The sequence below is a fragment of the Neovison vison genome, chromosome 7 (assembly GCF_020171115.1).
Source record: "Neovison vison isolate M4711 chromosome 7, ASM_NN_V1, whole genome shotgun sequence".
Lineage (NCBI taxonomy): Eukaryota > Metazoa > Chordata > Mammalia > Carnivora > Mustelidae > Neogale > Neogale vison.
The window spans coordinates 131,952,514-131,979,386 of NC_058097.1; the positions used below are offsets into that span (position 1 = coordinate 131,952,514).

The window sequence follows — 26,873 nt, forward strand, 5'->3', positions numbered from 1 at the left end:
AGCTTCTAGGCTTAGGATATACCTCTGTGATCTAGCACGTGGCTCGGCGCTCAAGAGGCCTTGGTAAATGTTTGCTACCTAGCATTCTGAGTTGAAGAGCATGTCCCTTGTTACCTGATAATAGAACCAAGGCACTGATAGGGGTCCAAGTCGAGTGATGTTGTAGCAGCGTTTTTCCAGGACTTCCACTAACAGAACCCAAATAACAGCCAAGAGGGAAAAAAAAAGCATTCTCTTGGGAGTCTTTAGACCCGTCAAGTAGCCTGTTTCAAGCATAGCATGGAGGAGTGGGGAGTGGAGGGTGATTATTGAGCATGAACACTGGTGTAACAAGTTCACAAGAGGACCTAAGATAGCAAACGTATTTATTCTGGGATCTGTCTTGCTGAGTGACATCGTAGGAACAAACGTCTTTCACTTTTGTTGTGATTTCCTTTGTTCAGTTGTGTTGTGTTGCTTACTTTCTACCGGTCTGAAATACAAGGTCTGTTCCATACCCCTCCGCCTTTTCCCCATCACAGTTTCCATGCCTTCTTGGTTCCAGTTAGTGGCTTTTTAACTTTTTAAACTACAACCCATAGTAAAAAAAGGGAAATGTTTTAAAACCTTCTAGGAATAAGAGTGTGTGTGTCTGTATATATGTGTTTTTGTGGTGCCCACTGACCACACTCCTATAAGTCACTGAAGTAGGGTAAAGTAAAGTAAGTAAAGTAAAAGGTTAAATAAAGGTTAAAGGTGTATTTAAAGGTTAAATAAAAACCCATATTTTCTACATACAGTGTCCACTGGTATTCTCTATTCCAGTCTGTATCTTAGGGAAAATGAAGAAAAAAACTTTTCACAACTCCCTCAATTGATACCATAACCCACTAGTGGGTCATGGTTAGTTTGAAAAATACTGGCCTGGAGTGAATTCATATGTTACTCATTTAGTCAGCACACATAGCACTTCTAAGAAATATCAAGGGTATTAGGTTTTCACACACACAAAAAGGCTAAGAAGCAGAAAGGTGTTTCTGCTCTCACACATGACGTTCTTTGTGAAGCATGTGTTGGATAGGAATAATTCAGTTAAAAAAATAGAGAGGAACATGTAAGAACAGGGAAGGGATAAGGTAGCATTTTAATTTATTAAGATAATTGAACTGGCCCTTCATCCGCCCCCGCCCAAAGTAACAGAACCAACCCCATGTCTAAGCCCGCGTTTGCAGCTTACCGGAGCTGGGAGCCTGAACATTCTGCAAATAAAGCTGATGAGTAATGGCAGGTAATCGCTGAACCTACTAGGCAGGCAGAGTGTTGAACTCTGAGGAGCTCGTTACCTAAAATGAAAATATTTGGGCAAGAACAGACTCGCCAAGAGGTACAATAAAAAAGCAGTAAGAGAAATAAATTTAAGGAAACTGGAAAAATAAGGTTCCTATCTCTTGGACTATTCCCTTTGTCCTCTTTCTAACAAATTCTGTTTGTTTCTTTGTTTATTCTCATTAAACTTTTGTTTTAATGGGTCTCAAAATTCTAGGACAGACTTAATTATCTCCTTCCAGTATTAAAGTTGCCTGTGACTGGGAATCCTGGGCCAAACTGCCTCTGACTCTTCTCTCAAAATGACTGTTCTTTATTATATTAAATTCAGAATGAAAGGCATCTAGCAGATATTTATCATATGCCTTTTATGTGCTCACTGCAGGCACTAGAGAGACAGCGGTGAACAGGTGAGAATCTCTTCCTCACAGGACGTAGAGTCCGGCAAACATGCTGTGCAAGTTGAGTGGGTCACAGCCGTCAGTCTAGTTGTGTATACTAGATAACGCTTGTGGTGGTATTTTTCAGCTTAGGATGAGGTGAGCTTCTTGGTAAGGATTATAGCTAGGCCTCAGACAGACTCCTTCTTAACAGAACTAAGCTCAAGATTTTTAACGTGAGTATCCTGAAAAGTCTAAGAGGGCAAGTTGAGTCATCAGTCTTTCCAAGAGTAGCTGCTGTATTCACCCTTGAGAGGAGAATCAGCAGCTTTCTTCCCAGATGGGCTTTAAAAAATTTTGTGAGATATTCATATCTGTACATTTAGATTAAGTATTGTTTTATTAGGGGGCGCCTAGGTGGCTCGGTTGGTTAAGCATCTAACTCTTGATTTCAGCTTAGGTCGTGATCTCAGGGTCAAGAGATTGAGCCCTATGTCCATCTCCATACTCAGCATGGAGTCTGCTCCCTCCCTCTCCCTCGCCCACTGCCCCTCCCCACCTAAAGTAAATAAATAAATAGAATCTAAAAAATAGTAAAAGAAAAGTACAGGAGATTCCTGGGTGGCTCAGTTGGTTAAACATCTGCCTTCAGCTCAGGTCATGATCCCAGGGTCCTGGGACCCAGCCCCACACTGGGCTCCCTGCTCAGCGGGGAGCTGCCTTCTCCCTGTCCCTCTGCCGTCCCCCTCCGACCCACCCACCTCCACTTGTGCTCTCTGGCTCTGTCTCTCTGTCAAATAAATAAATAAAATCTTAAAAAACAAAACCCTTTGGCAGTGATTTTTAGAATGCTTTTTAATGTGCATTAGATGTTACTTAAAAGTTATTTATGTTCTCTATCTGAAGATAAATTCTTGTGACTTTAAGAAGGTGTTTTATCCTTTGGAGAGAGAGTTTACAGGGTAGAATCTTCTTTCAACTCTTCATTTCTAAAACAGTACATAGATGCCTGCTTCACACCAAAAGGAGAACCAAGGTTGATAATACCTATAGAAAACCTGATTAGAGAAAAACAGAGTGATTGAAAATATAGATGAAACTAGTATTAAAACAGAGAAGTCAGAATAGAACAATTGATTTCAACAGACTGCAATGCTTTTCTTAAACATCTTCATTACTCTTTTTTGTTGATAAATAGCATGTATATTAGTTTTTAAAAGTCTCATACCATTTTATTTCCAATTTGTTCTCTGTGTGATACATAATCTTACTGACTTGTGTTAGTAATAACCAAATTCTTAAGTCTGTATAACTTGTTTTAAATCAATAGAAAAGTAATTATACCTACATGCATAATGATGTATTTTTAAGTATATTGTTAACCATATTGAAAAACATGTAAGTTAAACGATAATTAGGAATGTTCAAATAATAACAAATAAACAACAAACAACAAAAGGAATGTTCAAATAATAAACTGATAAGAATATTCATTTAATTATCTGCTGTTACATATCAGTATATGAGGCAGGAGTCTTTCAGTTGTTCTGTGCATTGCAATAACTGACCATTTATATTTAAAGATTTTATTTATTTACTTGACAGAGATCACAAGTAGGCAGAGAGGCAGGCAGAGAGAGAGGAGGAAGCAGGCTCCCCGAGGAGCAGAGAGCAGAGAGCCCAGGACCCTGGGATCATGACCTGAGCTGAAGGCAGAGGCTTTAACCCACTGAGCCACCCAGGCGCCCCCTGACCATTTATATTTCAACTTTAAGCCTCAAGCTGAGAAATATATCCTGAAATCGTTTTAAAAATTAAGATTTTATTGTTGCTAGCCCTAAGGAGTTCCTTCTTTCTGTAATTATGTTTATAGTATTTTTGAATCTGATTCTATTCAACTTTTTTCCTTTCTTTCACTCCTCTAACGCACGTATCATAGGTGGACACTTACAGAATTCCTTCCCGCGTGGCCATGGTTTAGAGAACTGTTTATAATCTTTGCTACTTGAAATCTTAAGACATCAGAAATAAGCTTAAAGTCCAATTAAATGTTGAGGCCTTTCTCTACCAAAAGTGGAATATTTCACCTCTCTTTAAAAGGATTGCATTTTTTTCCTAAGAAACACTCTTCCCTTGCATAGATGGGCCTTGCAGGTGGGAAAGCAGGACTCTCACACGGGAAGACTGGGGCTGTCAGGGATGATTCTGCCTCAAGAGGACATGGGTGTTAACCACTACCCCTAATGCTGCGGCGTGTTCCATCCTCAGTCTCCTCTCCAGTTGTTTTGGGTTTTCTATTTTAACTGTTGTAAAATATTCGAAATTTCAAAAAACAAAACAGTTTTCTTATCTGTAACCCAGGAGAATAGTTTCTATAATCTGAGTCCTCTGATACTGCATTTTCTTTCTGTGCCACTATCAACATTTAAAAAGCCAGACAAAAGGAAGTTAACCAAAGACTCTATCCAGACATGGGTGCTGATTTTGACAAGAGACTATCTACCATGTAGAAATCTAAAGATCTTTGTAAAACTGAACGTTGCTGTGCTGTTTTTTTTTTTTTAAAGATTTTATTTATTTATTTGAGAGAGAGTGTGAGAGAGAGCATGAGCGAGGAGAAGGTCAGAGAGTGAAGCAGACTCCCCATGGAGCTGGGAGCCTGATGTGGGACTCGATCCCGGGACTCCAGGATCACGCCCTGAGCCGAAGGCAGTCGTCCAACCAACTGCGCCACCCAGGCGTCCCTGCTGTGCTGTTTTTGAAGCACTGGGCATCAACCCAACTAACAAACTTTATTTCCCTACTAATGCAACTTTAACATAGGTGGAATTCCTATAGAATCTGGAGAACTCTTTAAGTTGAAACCATTTAAATGCTCTCCTTTGGGACTTAAGAGTGATGGTGTTTCTGCCACTAATGACATACCTACCGAGTTTTTTAAGGAGAACTGTAATTCAGAGTTCGATGTGAAGTTTTCTTCTATATATAGATCAGTAAGTTATCAGAGACGTAATAGTATGCCTAGTTTTTAAAAGAGAGTTGAGAAAACATTGATTCTTCATGGGACACAGTCTAGCCTTTAGAACACTGGGTTAGCCTAAAATGAAATCTTTGCAGCAATATTCCCAAACCTTTGCATTGCCACATTTAAGCCCTCTGGGCTTGTCAGAATGAACTGTCCACCAGTCATCTAGAAATTCTGTAGAGACCCGCTGACTTTTTTTTTTTTAATAAGCATCTAATTAGTAAGATACTGGCCTATGTTTGTGTTGGATTTCTTAACCTATGTTAACATTAAAGATAAAAAGAAGAAAGCCAGATTCATGTCAAGACCACAGTGTAGGGGCGCCTGGGTGGCTCAGTCATTAAGCATCTGCCTTCAGCTTAGGTCATGATCCCAGGGTCCAGGGATTGAGCCCTGCATTGGGCTTCCTGCTCAGTGGGAGCCTGCTTCCCCCTTCCCCACTCCGCCTGCTTGTTTTTCCTCTGTTGCTGTTTCTTTCTCTGTCAAATAATAAAATATTTTTTTAAAAAAGACAACAGGGGACGCCTGGGTGGCGCAGTTGGTTGGACGACTGCCTCCGGCTCAGGGCGTGATCCTGGAGTCCCGGGATCGAGTCCCGCATCGGGCTCCCAGCTCCATGGGGAGTCTGCTTCGCTCTCTGACCTTCTCCTCACTCATTCTCTCTCTCACTGTCTCTCTCTCTCAAATAAAAAATAAAAATAAAATCTTTAAAAAAGACAACAGCGTAGATGAACCTGGAAGCCATTATGTTACGTGAAACAATCCAGGCAAAGAAAGAAAAGACAAATACTGTGTGGCATTCGTCATAAGTGGAATCTAAAAAAATACATATGGGGCGCCTGGGTGGCTCAGTCGGTTAAGTGGCTGGCTCTTGATTTCAACCCAGGTCATGATCTCAAAGTCCCAGGATCGAGCCCCCCATCTGGATCTGTACTCAACAGGGCCTCTGGTTGAGGATTCTCTCTCTCTCTCTCAGCCCCTCCCCCTGCTCACTCACATATGTTTTCTTTCTCTAGAATAAGTACATTTTTTAAAAAATTGATTAATTAAAAAATATGTGGGGCACTTGGGTGGCTCAGTCTTTTAAGCAATTTGCCTTTAGCTCAGGTCATGACCCTAGGGCTCTGGGATGGAGCCCCACATCAGCCTCCCTGCTCAGCGGGGAACCTGCTTCTCCCTCTCCGTCTGCCTGCTGCTCCCTCTACTTGTGCTTTTTCTCTCCCTATCTCTTTCTCTGTGTCATGTCCATAAAGTTAAAAAAAGATTCACACACACACACACACATAGTTGATCTCACATTGACTTTATGTGAAATATATATATATCTCTCTCACATAAACAGAGTCAACCAATGGTTGCTAGGGGGCTGGTGAATGGGGAAAAAGAGGAGAGTTTGCTAGAAGGGTACAAACTTGTAGTTGTAAGATGAAGAAATTCTGAGGATCTGATGTATAACGTGGTGACCACAGTTGGTAACAGTGTAGCATATAACTGAAATTCACTGAGTAGAATCAAAGTGTTCTCACCAAAAAGAAAAAAAAGCAAATATGTGAGGTGATAGAAGTGTTAATTAACTCGATAGTGGGAACCCTGTCACAACGTATATTTAAAACTATGTTGTACACTTTACCTGTTTAACGGTGTTGCTTGTTGTACCTCAGTAAATCCGGGGAAAAAAGAATGACTGAATTTTGAATTTTTTTTTTAACAGGTTGTATCAATCAGTAAAAATTCTATATTCCTTTGGCATCTTTGTGACATATTCAATTCAGTTCTATGTTCCGGCAGAGATCATCATCCCAATGATCACATCCAAATTTCATGCTAAATGGAAACAAATCTGTGAATTTGCCATAAGGTCCTTCTTGGTCACTATTACGTGTAAGTATTACTACACATTTATAGCATCATCAGTTTTTCTTGTTGAGTGTCATATAATGAAGCTACTTAAAGTATATTTTTTAATATTTTAAAATCAGTTTTGTTTACATAGCTGAGATACTTTTTGAGTTAAAATTCTGTTATTCTACTACTGTAGAAGGAAAACATAGAGCAGATCTTATTACATTTAAAAGAACTAATCAGATTATTATTTTGAAAATGCATCAGTGGTTAAAAATATAAGTATATTTAAATCAGATACATAAGGGACTCTTACATTGTTGATGGAAATTTTACTTTGGTTCTAGTTTTCCTCAGGTTTTTTATTTCTGCTAACTTTTGTATATTTAACTGCTTAAATCTCCATGACTACCTATAGAAATGGGTTTTGTTTTGTTTTGGTCTTTAATAATTTCAGTGGCTAATTTTACTTACTATTTGAAGGAATGTATGTAATCTCCTCCTAAGGTTTCACATTATAAAATGCCTCACCAGGGAGCAGTAATCATGGAGACCTGTGGAGAAGCAGCTTGATTTGGGTACAGTGGGAAATAGTGTGTGTTTTGGGGCCACACTGACCTGACGGTTGAAACCTACGAGTTACCTGCTGATGTCTTTAAACAAGTTCCCTACCATCTGTAAGCTCCTCTTTTTTCAACTGTGGAATGAAGAAAGACTTCCTTTTAGGGCATATTTTGTAGGGTTTAAGAATATTAACAAAGTAGGGGCGCCTGGGTGGCTCAGTGGGTTGGGCCACTGCCTTCGGCTCGGGTCATGATCTCAGGGTCCTGGGATTGAGTCCCACATCGGGCTCTCTGCTCAGCAGGGAGCCTGCTTCCTCCTCCTCTCTCTCTCTGCCTGCCTCTCTGCCTATTTGTGATCTCTCTCTGTCAAATAAATAATAAAAAATCTTTAAAAAAAAAAAAAGAATATTAACAAAGTAGCCAGCAGTTATAATTGTCACCGTTATTGTTGTAACCACAAGTATAAGATGACTGAACTGACGATTACCTAGAGTGATACCAGGGACCACTGGAAGTGGGTCAGCTTTCTGTGGAAGATACGAGTAACCACCTTGGCCCAATCAAGGTGAGAGGATGAGAGAGTTAGAAATTCGGGACAGACAACTGTAAATGTCAGTGAGCAGCTTGGAGTGGAACTTATGCCTAGATCTAAAGAAAAAGCTGGGAAAAGTAAATGAGACCTATTTTCCAAAGTAATCATTTAAATGAATTATAGCAACAGTAAGATAAATCATAATGAGTAAAGTCAATGAGCCCATACTCTGATGACTAAGAAAACATTCAGTAGGAAAAAGTCATTTTACGACATTTTGAAATAACTTCTTACACATTGTTTTTATTGAATTTTGACAACCGTACTAAATAAAAAAGGCTGATTGCAGTACGAGTCCTTTTATCCTAGATGTAAGACTATTGTATTCTGAAAGTGTGTCTCCTTTGAAAATTAGTAACTGAAGTTCACTTGAAGGAGCTTGAAGAAAATGTTACAGGGATTTAATAACTTCTGATAGTTCAGTAACTGCACCCATTTCTGTGCACTGGCCGCCATTGCTATATCGAAGTCATCCGTCTGCACATCTGCTACCAAGAGTCTGTTCCTAGAAGCCTGGGACTCTCCTCAGGAGCTGAGTCCATGACATACAGAATGGCTAGTGTTTCTTTGCCGCTTCTCTCTCTCCCTCTTTTTTTTTTTTTTTTTTTTTAAAGATTTTATTCATGTATTTGACAGCGACACAGTGAGAGAGAGAACACAAGCAGGGGTTGGGAGAGGGAGAAGCAGGCTTTCTGCTGAGCAGGCGGCCAGATGTGGGGCTTCATCCCAGGACCCTGGGACCATGATCTGAGTCGAAGGCAGATGTTTAATGACTGAGCCACCTAGGTGCCCCCTACTTCTCTCTTTTACTTAAAAATACTTAAGAAATTAAAAACAGAGCTACTCTATGACCCTGCAATTGCACTACTGCACATTTACCCAAGAGATACAGATGTCGTGAAAAGAAGGGCCATCTGTACCCCCAGTGGCTACAGGTGCCAAACTTTTGAAAGAGCCAAGATGCCCTTCAACAGACGAATGGATAAGGAAGATGTGGTCCATAGACCACATATGGAGTATTATGCCTCCATCAGAACGGATGAATACCCAACTTCTGTAGCAACATGGACGGGACTGGAGGAGATTATGCTGAGTGAAATAAGTCAAGCAGAGAGAGTCAATTATCATATGGTTTCACTTATTTGTGGAGCATAAGGAATAACACAGAGGACATGGGGAGATGGAGAGAAGTGAGTTGGGGAAATTGGAGGGGGAGATGAACCATGAGAGACTGTGGACTCTGAGGAACTGAGAGTTTTGGAGGGGAGAGAGGCGGGGTGTTTGGTGAGCCTGGTGGTGGGTATTAAGGAGGGCACGTATTGCATGGAGCACTGGGTGTGGTGCATAAACAATCTTGGAACACTGAAAAAATAAAAAAAAATAGTTAAAGTTACTCGGTGGTATATGAGGGCTACAGTACGGCGCGCTTTGGATGAAGAGAACACAAAGCAAGGAGAATCCCCTTTGTGCTTCACTGGGATGCATCGCCGGATGCTGACCTTCACTGGGATCTTCGGCTCCGGCTTCCCAATTCAAGTCAAAGCCAGCCGACATGCAGGACGGGACTGTTTTTTATCTGCCCTGGGGGCCCTTGATAAGCGTTGGGGGCAGGCTCCTGATGGACACCTGTGTGGACAGCCGGTGGGACCGTCGTGTCCACAGAGCAGGCTGTGTGGCGCTGGCAGTGAGAGGGACGCCCAGCTGGATGTGAAGCTTGGGTATCCTTCGGCGTTCCACAGTCCTCTCCAAACGCTGAGTGCAAGTTGGTAGTACTGCTGTTTAGAGTCCTGAGTTCATCAGCCTGCGTTCTAGTCCTTATACCTGTTCTCCAGTTAGCATTTGAATCATCCTTTCAAACTGTCTTCTTAGTAGGACTCAAAAGCTTGGGAAGATGGGTCAGACTCACAGGAATTGACTCGCTATATGGTGGCCTCTCAGAAATGGATGTTGTCCATGAAATTTGAAAGGTCCTGTTTTTGTTCGGGAGTTACGATTATGGTTCCCTGGAGAAACATGTTACGAGAATGTGGCAAGCATCTGTTCAACAGGGAGCCCACTTGATCAAGCATTTCCAGTTTAGAGCTGCAACTCCTTCAGAGTCAAGTGTCTTGTTTAGGAAAGCTTGCCACACTTCAGTCCTCTAGGTGTGAGGCTAGGTTTATCATTTCAAAATAATTTGTAGCATTTTAGCTTTCAAAAGAAATTAAATAAATAACAAGTACTTCTAAGAAACCTAGTAGTTCCAGATTAATACCATATCCTCCTGGAAAGCATTGAGGCCACAAAAAGAATAGTGGAAGGAAAAAAACCCATAACCTAAAAATAAAGGAGTGGAAATGGAAGAGTTCATTCCAGAGCCCAAGTTAAATTATATATATACAGCAGGAAAGTTCAGCAAGAGACAAAGAGGCTAGAAATGAGGAAGACAGAAGTATGTAAACTTAGGAATAAAAAGAGAGGAATAAAGGCCCCTGAGTGGCTTAGTCAGTTGAGCGCCCAACTCTTTATTTTGGCTTAGGTCATGATCTCAGGGTCTTGAGATCGAGTCCCACATTGGACTCCATGCTCATCTGGGGAGCCTGCTTGACTTTCTTTCCCTTGGCCTCTCCCCCGCTCACACACACATGCTCACAGTCTCTCTCTCCCTCTCTCTCTCTAAAAATAAATAAAAATCTTAAAAAGAGAGGGATAAAAAAGATCAGAGGGGAGATGATAGCTTTAGGAGACAAGTTAGGGACAGCCAATGCACGTGTCAGTGGAGTCCCGAAAGCCAGAACTGTGGTGACGGAATCCTCATCGTTTGGGGGGGGGGGCGGGGGAGGGCACAGCTGACATAGCCTGCCCATGAGCAGACTCTAGCGTTATTTCTGGTGGCCGCTCCAAACCCTCAGCAAGTCGATCGGTGACATTGGAGAAAGGAAACTGAGTCTTAGTTTTCACAAACTCTCTGTTGATACCTTCAGCAGGAGAAGGGTAAGTAGGACTAAGAAAATACAAGATCAGAGCTTTTCAGAAAGCTTGCCAGTAGTTTGGAAGAAAATCGGTCAGAAGTAGTGGTACTTTTTTTTTTAATTTCATCTGGAAATAACTCAGAAAAGTTACAAAAGAAAGTAATCATACCCACTGTCTGCATTTAGTTTTCATTTAAGTATTAGGTATTTAATTAAGGATTATATGTATTTTCATTTTCTAGGTGCTGGAGCGATTCTGATTCCTCGTTTGGACATTGTGATTTCCTTTGTTGGAGCCGTGAGCAGCAGCACGTTGGCCCTGATTCTACCACCTCTGGTTGAAATTCTTACATTTTCTAAGGAACACTACAATATATGGATGATCCTGAAAAATATTTCCATAGCGTTCACTGGAGTTGTTGGTTTCTTCTTAGGTACATATGTAACTGTTGAAGAAATCATTTATCCTACTCCTAAAGTTACAGCTGGCGTTCCACAAAATCCTTCTCTAAATTTGAATTCAACATGCTTTACATCTGGTTTGAAATAGTGGAAACAGAACCGTGAGTCTTCTCCTTTTCTCTTGACTCTGGAAATGATACAAATAAGAACTAGTAGAATACATTGCAGTGAGCTTATAAATAGAACCAAATTTTCTTTTCTTTTGGTACAATAATGGCATTTTAGTAGTCAACTATAGTTCTTTACTGATAGTGGTAAATCATGACAGATTATTGGTTTTAAGTATTTGCAATAATTTCAAAATATTTAGTTTTGAAATTTTTAAAAATTAAAATGTAGAAAAATTCAAGAATAAAAAGACTTCCGCTATTCTTCATTCAATCAGAAATACTCTAAGCAAGATTCTCTTTTTGACCCATGCTCCTCTTTCCCCACCCAGTTGAGGAGGGAACGGGGATCTAACAAGAAGAGAATCAAAGAAGGACCTAGTTGACAGTCTTCTCACTATCTCGGTGAATATCAAAGTGTACTTTGTGTATAATGTAAAAATGTCTTAATCACGTTTTTACTAGAGAGCCAAATACTTACGATTTGTCCCTGGAAAGATGGAAAATTCATTTACCCTAATGTAAGCATCAGAAGTCCCTACAACCGGAATTATGCTGCGTGATTCTCTGATGGTTGTTGATCTGCGCAGCGAAAACTCTTGAGGCACTGTGTGAGGTCCCGACTCTGTGTCTCAGTCAGATGTGAAGAGACTTTTTAAGGGTTATCCAGCATAGTTCCTTTATTTCTTACCTAAGGAAATTCATGCCCAGAAAGGTTCAAGTAACTTGGTCAAGACCACTCAGCTTTGAGGTCAAGCAACAGAACGTGATCTTTTGATCCCCAATCTAGGATTTTTTGTTTTTCACATCACATCCAGGAAAAAGAATAAATGAGGTCCAGTTTAGCCGTTAGTGTTGCATCTGTTTAGTTATATTTTACTACTCGGAAAACCAGGGATCTCTGTACTCTGTGTGACCTGACCATAAAGATCAGAGAACTCTAGAAAACCTGTGTTACAGCCATATAAACCCCAGCAAGAGAAGGAAGTTTTTGTTTTGTTTTTTTAAAGAGAAACCACATGCTGGTTTAACTGCTGGCCGGTAGAAGGTACCCAGTACTCTCTGGCTCGGACTCTCTGAATTAGTTCCTCCCTCTTTGGGTTTTGTATGCACCGTCTTTCTCAATAGCAGAACATAGCTATCTGACAAAATACAGGATTTGTGTATTCCTTCCAGCCCTGTGGCTTGCTTTGTTATAGCCTTTTACTGATCTGAATGGGCAGAATAAAAAAAAAAACTATAAAGAAATGTATGCTGAGGAAAAATCAAGGCAGTGATAGATTACTAAATCTTGAGACACTCCAGGTTTCTTCAAAAGAAATGCCTTTTATTACCCCAGATTCGTCAAGCCCAATTATTAACCCAAACAGTCTCAGTTGACTTGAAAAATGAAAAAATTTTACTTTTAAAACATGAAGGATCTTGACTTTTTAAAAAACTCATACTTTGAAACATGTTGAACTTTTTAATCAGGCTGATGGGACTCTTATTTGTAATATATCATCAAGATCAGTGTAGTGTATGTATTCTATATTTTTATATGTAAATGTTAACTTAGTTTAAGTAATTTTTGCTTTGCATCATTAATGAGTCATCAAATACAATTCTAACAAAATATCAGAAGCTTTATTTTTGTACAAATTCATAAGAATCAAACTTTTTTTAAACATTTACATTAGATGTCATCAATAATTGTTTGTGATACTTTTATATCAAATCTGTTCTATTGAGCTTTTAGTCATACTGAGAGAATGTGGAAGAAGTTATAGGAAGAGTAATCATCATTGAAACTGTTATATAATCGTGTTTCTAAGAATAAATTAGGGTTTTTTAAAAAATGTATAACTTGGTATAAAATGACTTGAAAACCATTGTTTAATAGAAAGCACTATTATTTTGTCAGCTGTCCTCAGATATTTCTAGTCTATGCGTGAAATTTTATTTTTATACTTTGACCTGTTTATTTTCCTTATTAATTCATCAAATTCAATAAATTCTGAATAGTTGATCATAGCAATAAATAAATTCGAGATTGAGCATGAATGAAACATTGAGTGCACTGTCAGCCAGGCTTCCTTATGCAGCGGGTGCTGCATCCACAGCCAGTACTTGGTCCCCTTATTCATCGACACTTGAAATACCAGAGAAAAGTGGAAATGGTGAAAGCAGGGGCTAAAACCGGTAGAGACTGGTCTTAATCCTTAACAATATTAGGTATAAAGCATAAATGCGCCCTTACTTAAGGGTTTTTGATGATGTATTTTATTTGGGAAAATATCAGTGGCATTATTTTTCCTCTGGAAAATTTAGTTTTAATGAGTCACAACGTTTTTTTAAAGATTTTGGGAGAAGATATTTTGATGGGGCCAGCTGTTGCTTTTATTTCGGGGCCTGGAAAATGAGAACAATTGCACCTGTGAAATTTTGTGTCTGGTATCTTGGTCCGTTACATTATGGCTCGGACGACTGCCGCATTTCATCTGGCACCATGAAGAGCCCTCTTCTTTGAAAGCTGATCAGGTGCCTGAGAGCCTTTTCTACCACTGACATGGGGGAAAGAAAGGAAAGCTTCATTGACCTCTGCTGAGGACTTAGGACTTTGTCCTAAGTCAGTTATCATTAGTCTCTGACCTTCAAAACCGTGTCACCAGTTTGAGTCAACTTGTCAAAACACTGGTTCTCGGATTTTTTTTTTTATCAGAGGATCTTCTTTTCCCCACAATTAAATCTGGTCAGATCTCTCCACAATTAAATAAGAACTAGGGTTTTTCCTTGGTGAAAGACCAATTTGTATGATGTTATCAACTAAAAAAAGTATACGGGATCAGCCAGTGCCACATGATGTTTTTAATTCTCTCCTTGCTGGATTCTCCTTTCTTAAAACCATTTCTGCCTCTCATCTAGGCAACACACTGAATGTTTTTATAAGCATTTTATGCAATGTGCATGTTGTAAATTTCCTAACAGAGCCGAATTTCATTCAGTATTTTCAGAATAGTTACAGGAAAGCTGTCTACCTGCAAAGCACTATAAAAATATTAATGGGACAGTGAATTAAAGTTCCGCATTGCGGCCACATCTAGCTGCGGCAGACAGGTGGCCCAATGGGTATTTTCTGTTGAGGAGTACGATTTGATAAATATATAGACCACTGATCATGTAAAATGAGTTTTGTTTTTCTATAAATGAGTGTGTTTTGTTCATTTCAGCTGTACTAGGTTCCCCCTCCCTAAGAAAATCTGAGAACTTTGATCTAAAAGGTGTAACGAGAACCTTCCTGACATTAAATGGCTGACTATAATAGTTAAGACTTTGGAAGTATTATGGATAATCTTATTTATGCCCCTAGTGCTTACTTGGCTCAACACCTTAAAAAAAGTGGTTGGTTTTCGCCTAGGAGATGAGAAAACATGCTTAAGAAATGACTGGAAATGCTATTACCCTATGATAAATGAAATGATGACTTATTCTCATTCTTGAAATGCCATATTAAAATTAGCTACTTCTTACGTGTGCATACACACACATACACACACACACACACACACACACACCAGTAATCCATGTGATTTAGATACTGATATTAACATACCATTTAAACTGGGACCGAAAGATGATTGTTGAAAGGTCACTCCCAAAATGATTCCATTAGCATTTTATCGATAACAATTAGGAAAGTCAATGCTTATACCGTGAATAAATTAGGCTGTGGATTTTTGTGTTTTTCAAAATTATTTTGTGAGTTTGAAAACTAAAAATCATTGTACTTGAGTCAATTCTTTTTAAGTTATTTTTCTTTACACTATGGAAAAAAACCGTCTTAAAGTACTGTAACTCTTCTGAATTTTCAATAAAATATAATTATTTTGCTTGCAAATGCCTTCTTAAATGAATTTGTCTTCTCAAGATTAAATGATATTGACAAATGTCATAAGCTGAAAATGGCACTAGTATATTCTCATCTTAATCAGTCTATGTGGTTCTTTGTCATGTGATCTTCAGCCTTCGAAGTTGGTATCATGAGCCCCTAAGATTTAGGAGGAGAGGTTGATTAAAAATGAAGGGACATAATCAAAACCGTGACCTGATCTTCCTACGGAGTAAATGCAGAATGAGCAGGCAGCCTGTTTCCTCCCCCTCTCTCTCTCTGCCTGCCTCTCTGCCTACTTGTGATTTCTCTCTGTCAAATAAATAAAATCTTTAAAAAAAAAAAAAAAGAAAAAAAAAAGAATGGGAATCTAGAACTGTTGGGAGGGACTGTCAAGATGATTGTTTTGCAGAACTAGCTAGGAATATTTAACTATGGACATCTGGAAATTGGAATTAATTTAATGGAAGAGCCACTGCTCCCTACATTGCCTTTCATGAGACCTCCCCCATGCATGTTATCTGCAGTGTGCTCTCAGACCACAGTCATAGTTTTCACTATAAAATAGATGAATTTTGTCATTGGGGGAAGACAAGACCCGTCAGGGTTCCTTCCAGTCCTCATGTTGCCCAGGTCACCGTCTTTAGGTGTTCGTACTAGTGGTATCACCCAGTGTTGATGACTGCTCTGTATTAAAAGATGGTTTAATACTGGTGGTGTGGTGTGGAAGACAGCATCACACGTGGCACGCGGGGAGCAAGTTCCCCTTTCAGCTAATGCTGTATGACACATGTACAAAGGAAATGCTGGTTGACTTTCGGTTATTGTACTACAGAAAACCCGTAACAGAAGAGGTTTTTAATTTTTTGGGGGGGACACCTGGGTGTCCTGGGTGGCTCAGACAGTTAAGCATCTGCCTTCTCGGCTCAGGTCATGATCCCAGGGTCCTGGGATCAAGTCCCACATCGGGCTCTCTGCTCAGCAGGGAGCCTGCTGCTCTCTCTGCCTGCCACTCCCCCTCCTTGTGCTTGCTCGCTCTCTCTGACAAATCAATAAAGAAAATCTTTAAAAATTAATTAATTAATAATTTGGGGGCCATTATATAGACAGGAGATGTGTCGTGCTCAATTCTGACAGACGTCCAGATTCTTGCAAGTCTAGAAGAGTAGCCCCCAAAGGTTGCTTGGTTTTCAGAGATGAATTAGCCGTCTAGCATAGCCCCTCCTGATTGCAATTTTGAGTTTAAGGAAGCAGTGAAAATCATACTGTGATCACCTTACAGTTACTGAGTGTAGACATTGTTAGCATGTTCTGTCACCAAGGGGGGCAGGGAATATAAGACCCTGCTTTTTCCCCCACTGACAAATGCTGGTTGGCTGAGGGAAATGTGCTCTCAGGAGCTGGGAAATAGGGGTGGGGAAATCCCTCCATGACACTGATAATGCCGACAGAGGTCATGTCTGTCATTTCAAGCACATGGGGCATCTCAGCAATACCCTCATTTGCCCTGACAAGCTTGGCTTTATCACTGCAGGGATGGACTACTGCCAGTTTTCAATGGTGAAGATCAGGTGTAAGCATGAAGACAAAGCAAAACAAGCTGGGGGCCAAATGCCTTGGTCACTAGGAATTGGGACTCATTCCCAATATTTGATGATTTTCTTTCTCATTAGAAAAAACAAAGTGGGGTGCCTGGGTGGCTCAGTGGGGTAAATCCTCTGCCTGGGATCCTGGGGTCCTGGGATCAAGCCTCTCGAAGTCTCTGCTCAGCAGGGAGCCTGCTTCCCCCTCTCTCTCTGCCTGCCTCTCTGCCTACTTGTGATCTCTCTCTCTCTGTCAAATAAATAAAATATTTAAAAGAAAAAACAAAGTGAAGAAATTGTAGGTATGTTTAAAAGCTGCAATGAGACATGAGGAATTGTTCAACAGAACTCAATGCAATCAGAGCAGATTAGGAATTACCAGCACTACCCCTAACTAGAACCAGTCAATCCACCAGGTCTCAGTTTCCTTGTGGACTCAAGGGTTTTCAAGGTCCTATCCTCATTAAATCTCTCCAGTAAGTTCTGGGTCCATGTTTGACCTGGATATCCAGAATTATCAGATGGAGACTTCAGACATCTGCTGAAATTCTCAATCACCTATAATTTTAATTTTAATCCTTCAATTTACCAGCAATAAAGAAGCAGGGAAGAAACATACCGCATATAGAAGCTAATGCTTAATTTATTGAGCCAAAGCTTAGTGACAGGTTAGCAGTGATATCATCTTTCTTCCACTGACATGAAACAATTATCTTTATCATTAATATTATGTTCCACTTTTATAATTTAAATACTTATCATGTCTCTTTCTATTCACTTAGAATTAATGGTCTAAGGGTACACTGAGTAAGCCATTAAGTAGTTTGGGGATAACGAAAATTTGAGAAATGCTGATGAGAGATTGTTGGAGGAATGAGTGGCTGAGGGAACTGTCTAGGATACACAAAGCCTGAAAATGGCAAGAGAGAGCCCTCAAGGGTTTCATTCTTGCCATAGCCATAGAAAATTGGGAAAAATTTTGAGAACTGGCATTAAGGGAAAGAGTGTTACAAATCCTAGTTTTTGCATTTGATAAATATGGTGATGATTGACTCCTTTAAGACTCCCCTACCCCCACCCATATCCATGAAGGATATGTTCCAAGAAAAGAAAGAAAGAAAAGAACAACAATTTTTTTTAAATTTTTTTTAAGATTTTATTTATTTATTTTACAGAGATCACAGGTAGTCAGAGAGGCAAGCAGACAGAGAGAGTGGGGAAAGCAGGCTCCCCGCTGAGCAGAGAGCCCGACGCGGGGCTCGATCCCAGGACCCTGAGATCATGACCTGAGCCAAAGGCAAAGGCTTAACCACTGATCCACCCAGGTGCCCCCAAGAACAACAATTTTTGATATCCACATATTATTGTGAGCTTGAGGTCTAAGAGTTTTGTCACAGCAAGAAAGAAGAGAGAGATGGCCTAGATACTAAATCTGATAAGGTTGTCATTTTTCAATTCAGTCCATTTTCAAAATTAACCCCAGGAAACGGCACCTGGATGAGAACAGCTGGCACCAAAATATGGTTCTCATATTAGTCAAGACAAGTACTATAGCTGCTATAACAAACTATCCCTAAAGTCTTAGTGATGTTACATAATGAAGTTTATTTCTTGTCCGAGTCACAAAGTCCCATACAGTGGGCCCCCTCCCCCAGATGCAGACTCCAGGATCCTGGCTCTTTGCATCTTGTGTCCCTATCATGCTAAACACCTAACTTCCATGGTCGCTGGAAGAGAAAGAGAAAGCATGAGTAACATTGTATGCAGTTTTATGGCCAGTCCTAGAAGAGGGGGACATCACTGCCACCCACATCCCATTGCCTGGGACCTAAATCAATTGGCCCTATGCTACTGATTGCAAGAAAGGCTCATGAATCAAACTTCTCTATGCCCAGGAAAAGGAAGTAGGATTGGTAAACAGCTAGTCAGTCTCAGCTGGAGATGGTAACTGAAAATGCTACTTGAGATTTGAAAAAATATTATGCTGTAAGATCCAAAAGGCCATGTGAATTTTTAAAATATAGCACAGTGCCTTCGGGAAATTTTTGAGCTTAAGGATTTCAAATGGGGTTATACTATGGATCCCTGGGAAAACACACTCACACTCTGCTGTCCTCAAAGGCGTCTTGGTAAAGAAGTTGGAGAAGTCGGCACCCATGTTTTCAGACTAAGCTAGCCACACATCGTCATTTCCAGCTCGGAGATCCATGTCGGAGACTCAGATATACAATCTGCAGACATCGGACAGGATTTCTTCTCACACATTCCTCCCCACTCCCTTAACACCGATCCTTGACTCCTGTGAGGGATCCAAGCTGCTGATCTGATGAGCACTGTGCTTGGAACCAAGGGGCCTCAACATGGGAACATTAATGATTGAAGATTAACTGCTGTCATAAAAAAGGTGAAAGCAGTCCAATCAGCTCAGCTGTTAACACTGAACAAGGAGAGAAGACAAATGACCACTGGGGAGAATATGGAATGATATTTCACTTCTGAAATTTGAAGGTCCTTTTTTCCGTCAGACCTTATGAGTCAGAACAGAGCAAGTGTCATGCATGGAATGCGGCCACTGAACTAAATTTAGAAGTCCCTTCTGAACACAGCAAGGTATCAAGAAACATTTGATGGGTTGAGGAACAGAAGTCAAGAATGATACTGACGTACGGACAATTCCTGAATATAGCCCTGCATCGTTTTAACTAAAAAGATTAAGTCGGTAATTAAATTTGTGAGAGGAGAATGAGTTTCCCGAAATGACAACAGCATTAATATGTAGTTATGATTTGATTAGAGGTAAATAGTTACCAAAACTTCCTTATTTTACTTATTTTTTAAGTAAAAAGCATGGCTTAGTACAACCTGAGAATGAAAGCCACTGGACATAAGAGATAAACACAAAAAAACTACCAAACCTTCATAACAGAGTGCAGACCTCACCAAATCACAGATTAACCCTCGGTGGCTTGCACAAACGTTCCCCCCAGACTGTACGTTGCTTTTTCATCCTTTTAACAGGATTTTTTGCAGAGCAAAGTTTTTATGTTCTTGAGGTCTAAGTTACAAACTTTTTATCTCATCGGTCATGCTTCTGGTTTCAAGTTTAACCATGCCTTGCCTAGACCTAAATCCTAAGGACTTTCTCCTACCTTCTAAAGGAGTTTAAAAACAGGGGCATCTGGATGGCTTAATGGGTTAAAGCCTCTGCCTTCGGCTTAGGTCATGATCCCAGGGTCCTGGGATCAAGTCCTGCATTGGGCTCTCTGCTCAGCAGGGAGCCTGTTTCCACAGCCCCAGCCCCCGCCCCCTGCCTACTTGTGATCTCTGTCTGCCAAATAAAAAAAAAAAAAATTAAAAATCTTACAAAAAAAAAAAAAGTTTAAAAATAAATAAATAAATGAGTAGTAAAAATATAAAAATTCTACTTTCACATTTTACGTTTAAGTCCATGATCCACTTTGAGTTAACTTTTGTTTAAGGTGCGACACTTAGGTCAAGATTTATTTTCCCCACATGGATGTTCAATTGCTCTGGCACCATCATTTTTTTTTTTTTTTAAGATTTTATTTACTTACTTGAGAGAATGAGAGAGAGAGAGAGCTTGAGAGGGGGGAGGGCCTGAGGGAGAAGCAGACTCACCCCTGAGCAGGGAGCCCTGTGCGGGACTTGATCCTGGGACTCCAGGATCATGACCTAAGCTGAAGCCAGTCGCCCAACCAACTGAGCCACCCAGGCACCCAGTCTGACACCATTTAATGCAAAGGCTCTCTTTCCTCCAGTGACTTGTTTTTGCACCTTTGTCAAGCACTATCTGGGCTTACCTGTGGGTAAGCCTTACCTGGGTTCTCTGTTCCACTCATCTATGAGTCTATTCGTACCCCAGTGCTCACACTGCCCCAATTACTGTAGCTATGGCATGTGTCTTGATATTTGGTCTACTAATTTCTACCATCTTATTTTCTAGTACAAAATTGCTTTAGCTATTTTACTACCCTCATTTTCCTATGCAAATTTTAGAATAATATTTTCTGTGTCTACTAAAAATCCTTTAGTAGAGTTTTTGCTCATCATCTGTTCACAATTTCAGAAAGAGCAAATGCGAGAGGTCATCGTATAATCATTTTATGTTTACGCCGATTATGTTCCCTAGTTTCTGGAGGGTTCCAATTTTATCCTCTGGTGTCCAGCTGGGTAGCTGTTATTCTTAGAACATAAGCAGCCCACCTCCGTGAGAGCACAGAGTGGTACCTGCAGAAAGATATGGAGGTTTCATTCTTGCTTCCAATGGTCTCTCGCCCCCGAGAATTTGCCTCCTTTGGCAGCCTGACTGTAGTGCTCCCTCTCTCATCCCTTGGCTTTGTATCTTGCTTGCTATTCTTTTTTTTTTTTTTTTTTTTTTTTATTTGACAGAGAGAGATCACAAATAGGCAGAGAGGCAGGCAGAGAGAGAGAGAGGAGGAAGCAGGCTCCCTGCTGAGCAGGGAGCCCGATGCGGGACTCGATCCCAGAACCCTGAGATCATGACCTGAGCCGAAGGCACCGGCTCTTGCTTGCTATTCTATACAGCTACCTTGCCTTCCTACTAGGCTCCATTAATGGACATCCAATGCAGAGAAAAAAAATGTTCTAAGAATTATTCCAATGACTTCCGAGAGCCACTTTGCCGTAGTAGTTGAGAGTTGCCACCCAACAAGCATCGTTGTCTGAATATCTTCCACAGTGACCCTCAGCAAGACTTAAGGTCACTTAACTCTGTGAAAAGAGCAGAGCCAGAGGTAATTAAGAATAAAAATTGCTTAAACTTAAAGTTTGGGGCACCTGGGTGGTGCAGTCAGTTAAGCGTCTCCCTTCAGCTCAGGTCATGACCCCAGAGTCCCAGGATTGAGCTCCACATGAGGCTCATTGCTCAGCGGGGAGTCTCCTTCTCCCTCTGGCCCTCTCCTTCTTGTGTTCTCTCTCTCGCTTGCAAATAAATAAATAAAATCTTTTTAAAAATTTGCTTAAAGTTTATAAAGACGCTCAAGGTATTCTTTTCTTCTGGACTTAAATATTTAAAAAATAAGTAAATGAAATCCTCATCATTGCTTTCAAATTTGGCCACATGGAGTAATGGGAATGACAAATTTTCTCTTAGATAATTCAAAAGGATAATTATCTACTACATAATATCTCATTGCTCAGCTCTAATAAAATAGGTCCATTGTAGTTAATAAACAATAAAAACAAATAGTTATAGGGCACATAGTATGTGTGGGGCCAGTATCTTGTTGAAATCCCACAGTCATACAAGGGAGGCAGCATTATTCTCCAAATCCGTAAAAGAGGAAACCGAGTCCTAAGAAAGTTAAGCAAAGTACCTCAGGGACCTAGCTATCAAGTGGTAAAGCCAGGATAGAGACTAAGGTCTGACCAACATGAAACCACATGTTCCCAACCAGTATAATACATATTATATTTGATTGCATCTTTGTGAAGGGAAATGACACTGAACAGTTAAGTATCAAATTAATTATCATCCTATGACATTATTCAACTTTAATGATAATAGCTCTTGGCAGTTTTCAAAAGTCAGACAATGAAGTAGTAACTTCTTTAGGTAATTATGTGAATGCTTCCAGGTTGTTCCACTCTCCTTAAAAATGTCAGGAGACAAAAGAAAGAAGACAAGCTCAAAGTGGAACAGGTCAGATGTAAAAAAGAAATTCCCAACAGTGTAATAAGTATGGAAATGTTCTACTGAGGGAGGAAGTGCATAATCTTAAGATGTCCACAAAAGGTTTAAAGATTTTAGCCCAGAGCAAGAGGAATTGAGTTAATTACTTCTGAAAATCTTAAAGGGCTTTCATTATTAAGGACATTGTGAACCAAAGTTCAGGTCTTTGAAAATATATGCTTAAAATCTTTTTAGTTGTTTGTTTGTTTTTTTTTTTAAAGATTTATTTAATTTATTTATTTTAGAAAGAGAGAGAGAGAGCACGCGAACAAGTGAGGGTGAGGAGCAGAGAGAGAGATCCTTAAGCAGACTCCCCACTGAGCAGTGAGCCCCAGTGAGGGCTCGATCCCAGTTCCGTGAGATCATGACCTGAGCCAAAATCAAGAGTTGGACGCTCAACCGAGTCCGCTATGCAGGTGCCTCTTTTTTTGGTTACAATAAGGGAAGACCAAACAGTCCCAAATCTCTCTGAATTTGAGGATTATTTAGACAACTACGATTTTGGTAACATTTTATTACTAATTAAGACCTCCAAAGAAGAATAACAAGTAAGTTTTGCAATAAGAATGTCTTTTTTTTGGGACACTTCCATCTTAATGAAAAAAGATATTAATTGAAAGAAGCTTTCTACACAGTGTTGTTTCAAAGCGTTAAGCATGTGGTCCTTTATATAATAAGAATTTCAATGTTAATGCAATATGGCTACCTCATGTTGGATGCACACACAGAAGAAAGACAGAGAAAAATTTCCATAAATAAACTGAAGGAACTTCCTGGAAAGAATACTGTTGCCTCGGTGTAGTCCTCTTCATTCTGATACTTGGTAAGCATGCCAAATAGCCAGATCCTTGCCCAACAACACAAAAATCAATCTTCTCTAATCACTGCCCTTCTTCAATGGCCTACCCACATACACAGAGCTCTTCTATAGTCTTCCTATTCAAGGGAGACACTTACTAGAAAAATCAATCTCCAATACAATGGCAAAGAACCTCACACCATCCACCTTCAACAACCATTCTTAAATATGAGTGGACAACCAAGAGTCATCAGACAAATGAGGAAAATGTCAAGATGGAAGAGGAAGTCCAATACAAATAAGAGGGAGTAAAAATGAACCCAGAAGACATGGAAGCTAATTCTGAGAACAGCTTATGTATATATTTAACAAGAATTACTCAGTGTTCTTTAGAAAGATTTGATAAAATGCTGTTGCTACAAATTGAGAACAGGATGTTATGAAAGATGACAAAGAAAAAATAAATTCAAAATAATTGCCAAAATAAAATAATTCATCAGAAGAACTGTTAAAGCCCAGTAAATCTTGTACTTATTCAACTTCCCCCCAACTCTCAGTCTCATTTTGAATGGCTTTTTGTTCCATAGGTTCTTTCCAGCTCCCCAAGACAATTGTTGCTCACTTAGCTGTTACCATCACTGGATGGTACCATAGACTTAACAGATAGACTTAACAGAGAAGAATTGAATTACTATCAAATAAATTGGAAATTTGGGTGAAAAGGACTCATCACTACTTGGACTGGATTTTAGGCCAGCGTATCCCAGCTTTCAAGTTCTAAATATTTTGTGCATATCTTGCTGTGCCAACCAAAATGGCAAAAGGACTCATTTCTATTTTACGCCTTGCTAATTACTGAACTCACAATTCAGTACAATTACTAGTTAACTGAAAATCTGTGCAAATTAAATGTGATGTCAAGGGGTAATTTTCAAAAATTGGTAAGAATCCTGGTTTTCAGATATAAGATGAACACGTGTCAAAGATTTGAACTCATTTTATGCACAAATTATAATGAAGTAAATAAATGTTGAAATGAGTTTACAAAACTTGTTCTGTGCATAGAGCAATAGTCAATTTTATTCCAATGAGGTGTATCTAATTTACAGTCTTACAGACAAGAACTGTTCCCATTGCTGTCAATTTGCTACTACGTTAACTTCTACCTCTCCAAAGTTGTAAAAGAGCCTAGTCAGAGTCACCTCCATGAGGAATTAAATAATTCTGGAGCCTTCAGCCTTTCATTAAAAGAATATTCAGTAGTCTTTCACTCATTCCAAAATCTTAAGTTTTTCTCTACAGTGATAAAAACTATTGATGCTGCCTTAGCACTGTTAGGGAAGGCAGAATGAAGAACATATTTGCTAAAAGTACACAGAAATCACACCTCCTTTTTTAATTTCAATTTTTAATTCCAGTATAGTTAGCATACAGTGGTATATTAGCCTCAGGAATATAATATAGCGATTCAACAATTTCATGCATCACCCAGCACTCATCACGACAAGCGCCCCCTTAATCCTCATCTCCTATTTCACCCATCCCCCCACCTGCCTCCCCTCTGGGGAATCACATTTCTTTTATCTCTGGTGCTTAGCTGTTTTTGTTTTTTTTTTTTTAAACACATAAACGAAATAAAACAAAAAAAAATGTTAATAATCCTGAGCAGGATATTGTAAATATTACCTGACCTTGGTTATCTAAGATAACAAATAGAAATGCAGCTATTAACTTAATGCTAAATGGAAATATGGTAAATATTGTATAAAGGGCATACATCTAGCAAATGAAAATTGTGATTTTTTTTAAAAAGATATGAATTATTCTCATCAATAATTACCCCCTATAATGAAAAAAGCATGGTCTGCCATGTCGGAGAGTGAAGATAGACTGGGAAGTTGGGCCAAATATACGTGGCCTAAAAGAAGACATTCAAAGGCATCTGAGAAGCAATTTCTTTAAACTACTGTCATGCATTTGACTTACTTGCTTTAGGATGAATTGATTCCTTTGTCTGCAATACAAGTCCAAAGCATTTTAATTTTTCAAAGAGTAGTTTTTCAGCAAGCATTTCAGCATGCCCAGAACCATGCCAACCAGTATTATCTTCTATCATTCAGTACTCTAAAAAAATCCTAAAAAAATCCTCCTCTCTTCCCAACAGCACTGAAGGTCAAATTCAGATGACCGTCTTTAACATTATCTCAGAGGCCTGTGAAAAAATGCCAACAAGAAAGGAGAACTTAGGTCCACACAAGAACTGACACATGAGTGTTTGTCCATAGCAGCATTATTGAAAAGAGGTGCAAAGTGCAAGCAGCCTACACGTCCATCAACTCAGGAATGGATGCGTGAAATGTGGTGCGGCCTGACAGTGGGGTATGATTTGGCAACAATAAGAAATGAGGTACACGGCACATGCAAGGATGAGCCTTGAGCACATGACGCTGATCCAAAGAAGTGAGTCATAAAGAGTCACATACTGTACAATTCCATTTGTACAAAGTGCCCAGAATAAGCAAACTCACAGCAAAGACAGTAAATTAGTGGCTGCCTAGATCTGTGCGGACAGAGGAGCCAGGGGGATGATGATGAAGGTACAAGAGGGTTTTTTTGGGGGGAAACGCAAATGCTCTAACATTCACGGAAGGGAGGGGTGTACAAGTCTGTGAATATGCTGAAACACTTGCAATCCTATGCTGCAAATGGGAGGAGTAGAAGTAGAGAGTGTGGGAGTTTTAGCTCAACAAAGCTGTTGGGGGGAATGCCCATGGGGGTGCGGGGCTCCTTAGCACCTTCATTCTGGCCTGCGGTGGCTGACAGGCCCCAGGATGTGAGTCCTTGCACGGAACCCCTCTGGGCACATTGTGGGGGAGGAGGGGGCCCAATCCGATGCTTGTAAGAAGCCCTTGGAGGACAAGTTGTGTCGCTTCCCTGGCTGTGTCTCCTATGTGGCTTGGGAGTGGTGTTATGCCTTCCTCCTTGTGAGATAACACATGACCTTCACAGAGTGTCTGGAAGATGGAAAGACTGTGATACATGCGGGCTAGCATTATTGGATGAGAAACGAGCATGATGATGTCTCCACGAAGTTGCTATGATGACAGAATGAGTTAATGTAAGGAAAATACAAACTGTGCCTCGCACATAGACGGTGATCCATAAATGGTGGGTAGGAGGAGTAGCCGTCATTAGGGTTGATCAGATTATTGTTTTCGTGTGCTCTAGGAACAGGGAGCTTCTAAATTTCAGTCCTCATGCCCATACACAAAATCTGTGTTAGTGGTCCCAACAAAGAACCATGGCTCTCTTCAGCTTTAAATCAAGGCCCCAGCACTATCCCGCCCCCTAGAGTCATGGCCTATCATGAGTGCTCCTGGCTGCCCCTTGGCCCACGGGCAGGAGACACAGTGCTGAGGGTGCTTCCTTCTTCAGTGGTTGTTGGGTGGGAGCAGGGAGTGAATGCCTGGCCCTCACCTGGCTCCCGTTGCCCCAGCCCAGATGAGCGGAACTGGCCTGCGGAGCAAGGAGTGAGAGCGCCCTCAGAAGGCCCACGAGGGGGCTCTGACCTTGACCAAGTGGCTCTCCAAGGTGAGGCTACCTCGCTTCCCCTCTTGAAGTTGTTTTAGCTGTGTTGGTTTGGAGGGTTTGTTTTGGCTCTTATTCCTCCTTCCTCTGCTCAA

General features: G+C 40.2%; 1 protein-coding gene across 3 annotated transcripts in view; it reads left to right on the top strand.

The window, feature by feature from the left end:
* SLC36A4 (solute carrier family 36 member 4) overlaps nucleotides 1-15,104 on the top strand; it is a 52,049-nt gene extending 36,945 nt beyond the window's left edge. For 2 of the 3 annotated variants that reach the window (XM_044258321.1, XM_044258323.1), the window contains 2 exons: nucleotides 6,422-6,591; nucleotides 10,901-15,104. In XM_044258321.1, coding sequence (XP_044114256.1) covers nucleotides 6,422-6,591; nucleotides 10,901-11,208 — 478 coding nt within the window. In that variant the 3' untranslated portion in view covers nucleotides 11,209-15,104. The remainder of the gene's footprint in view (nucleotides 1-6,421; nucleotides 6,592-10,900) is intronic. The other variant, XM_044258322.1, reaches the window with a different exon arrangement.
* Nucleotides 15,105-26,873: the final 11,769 nt, after the last annotated feature.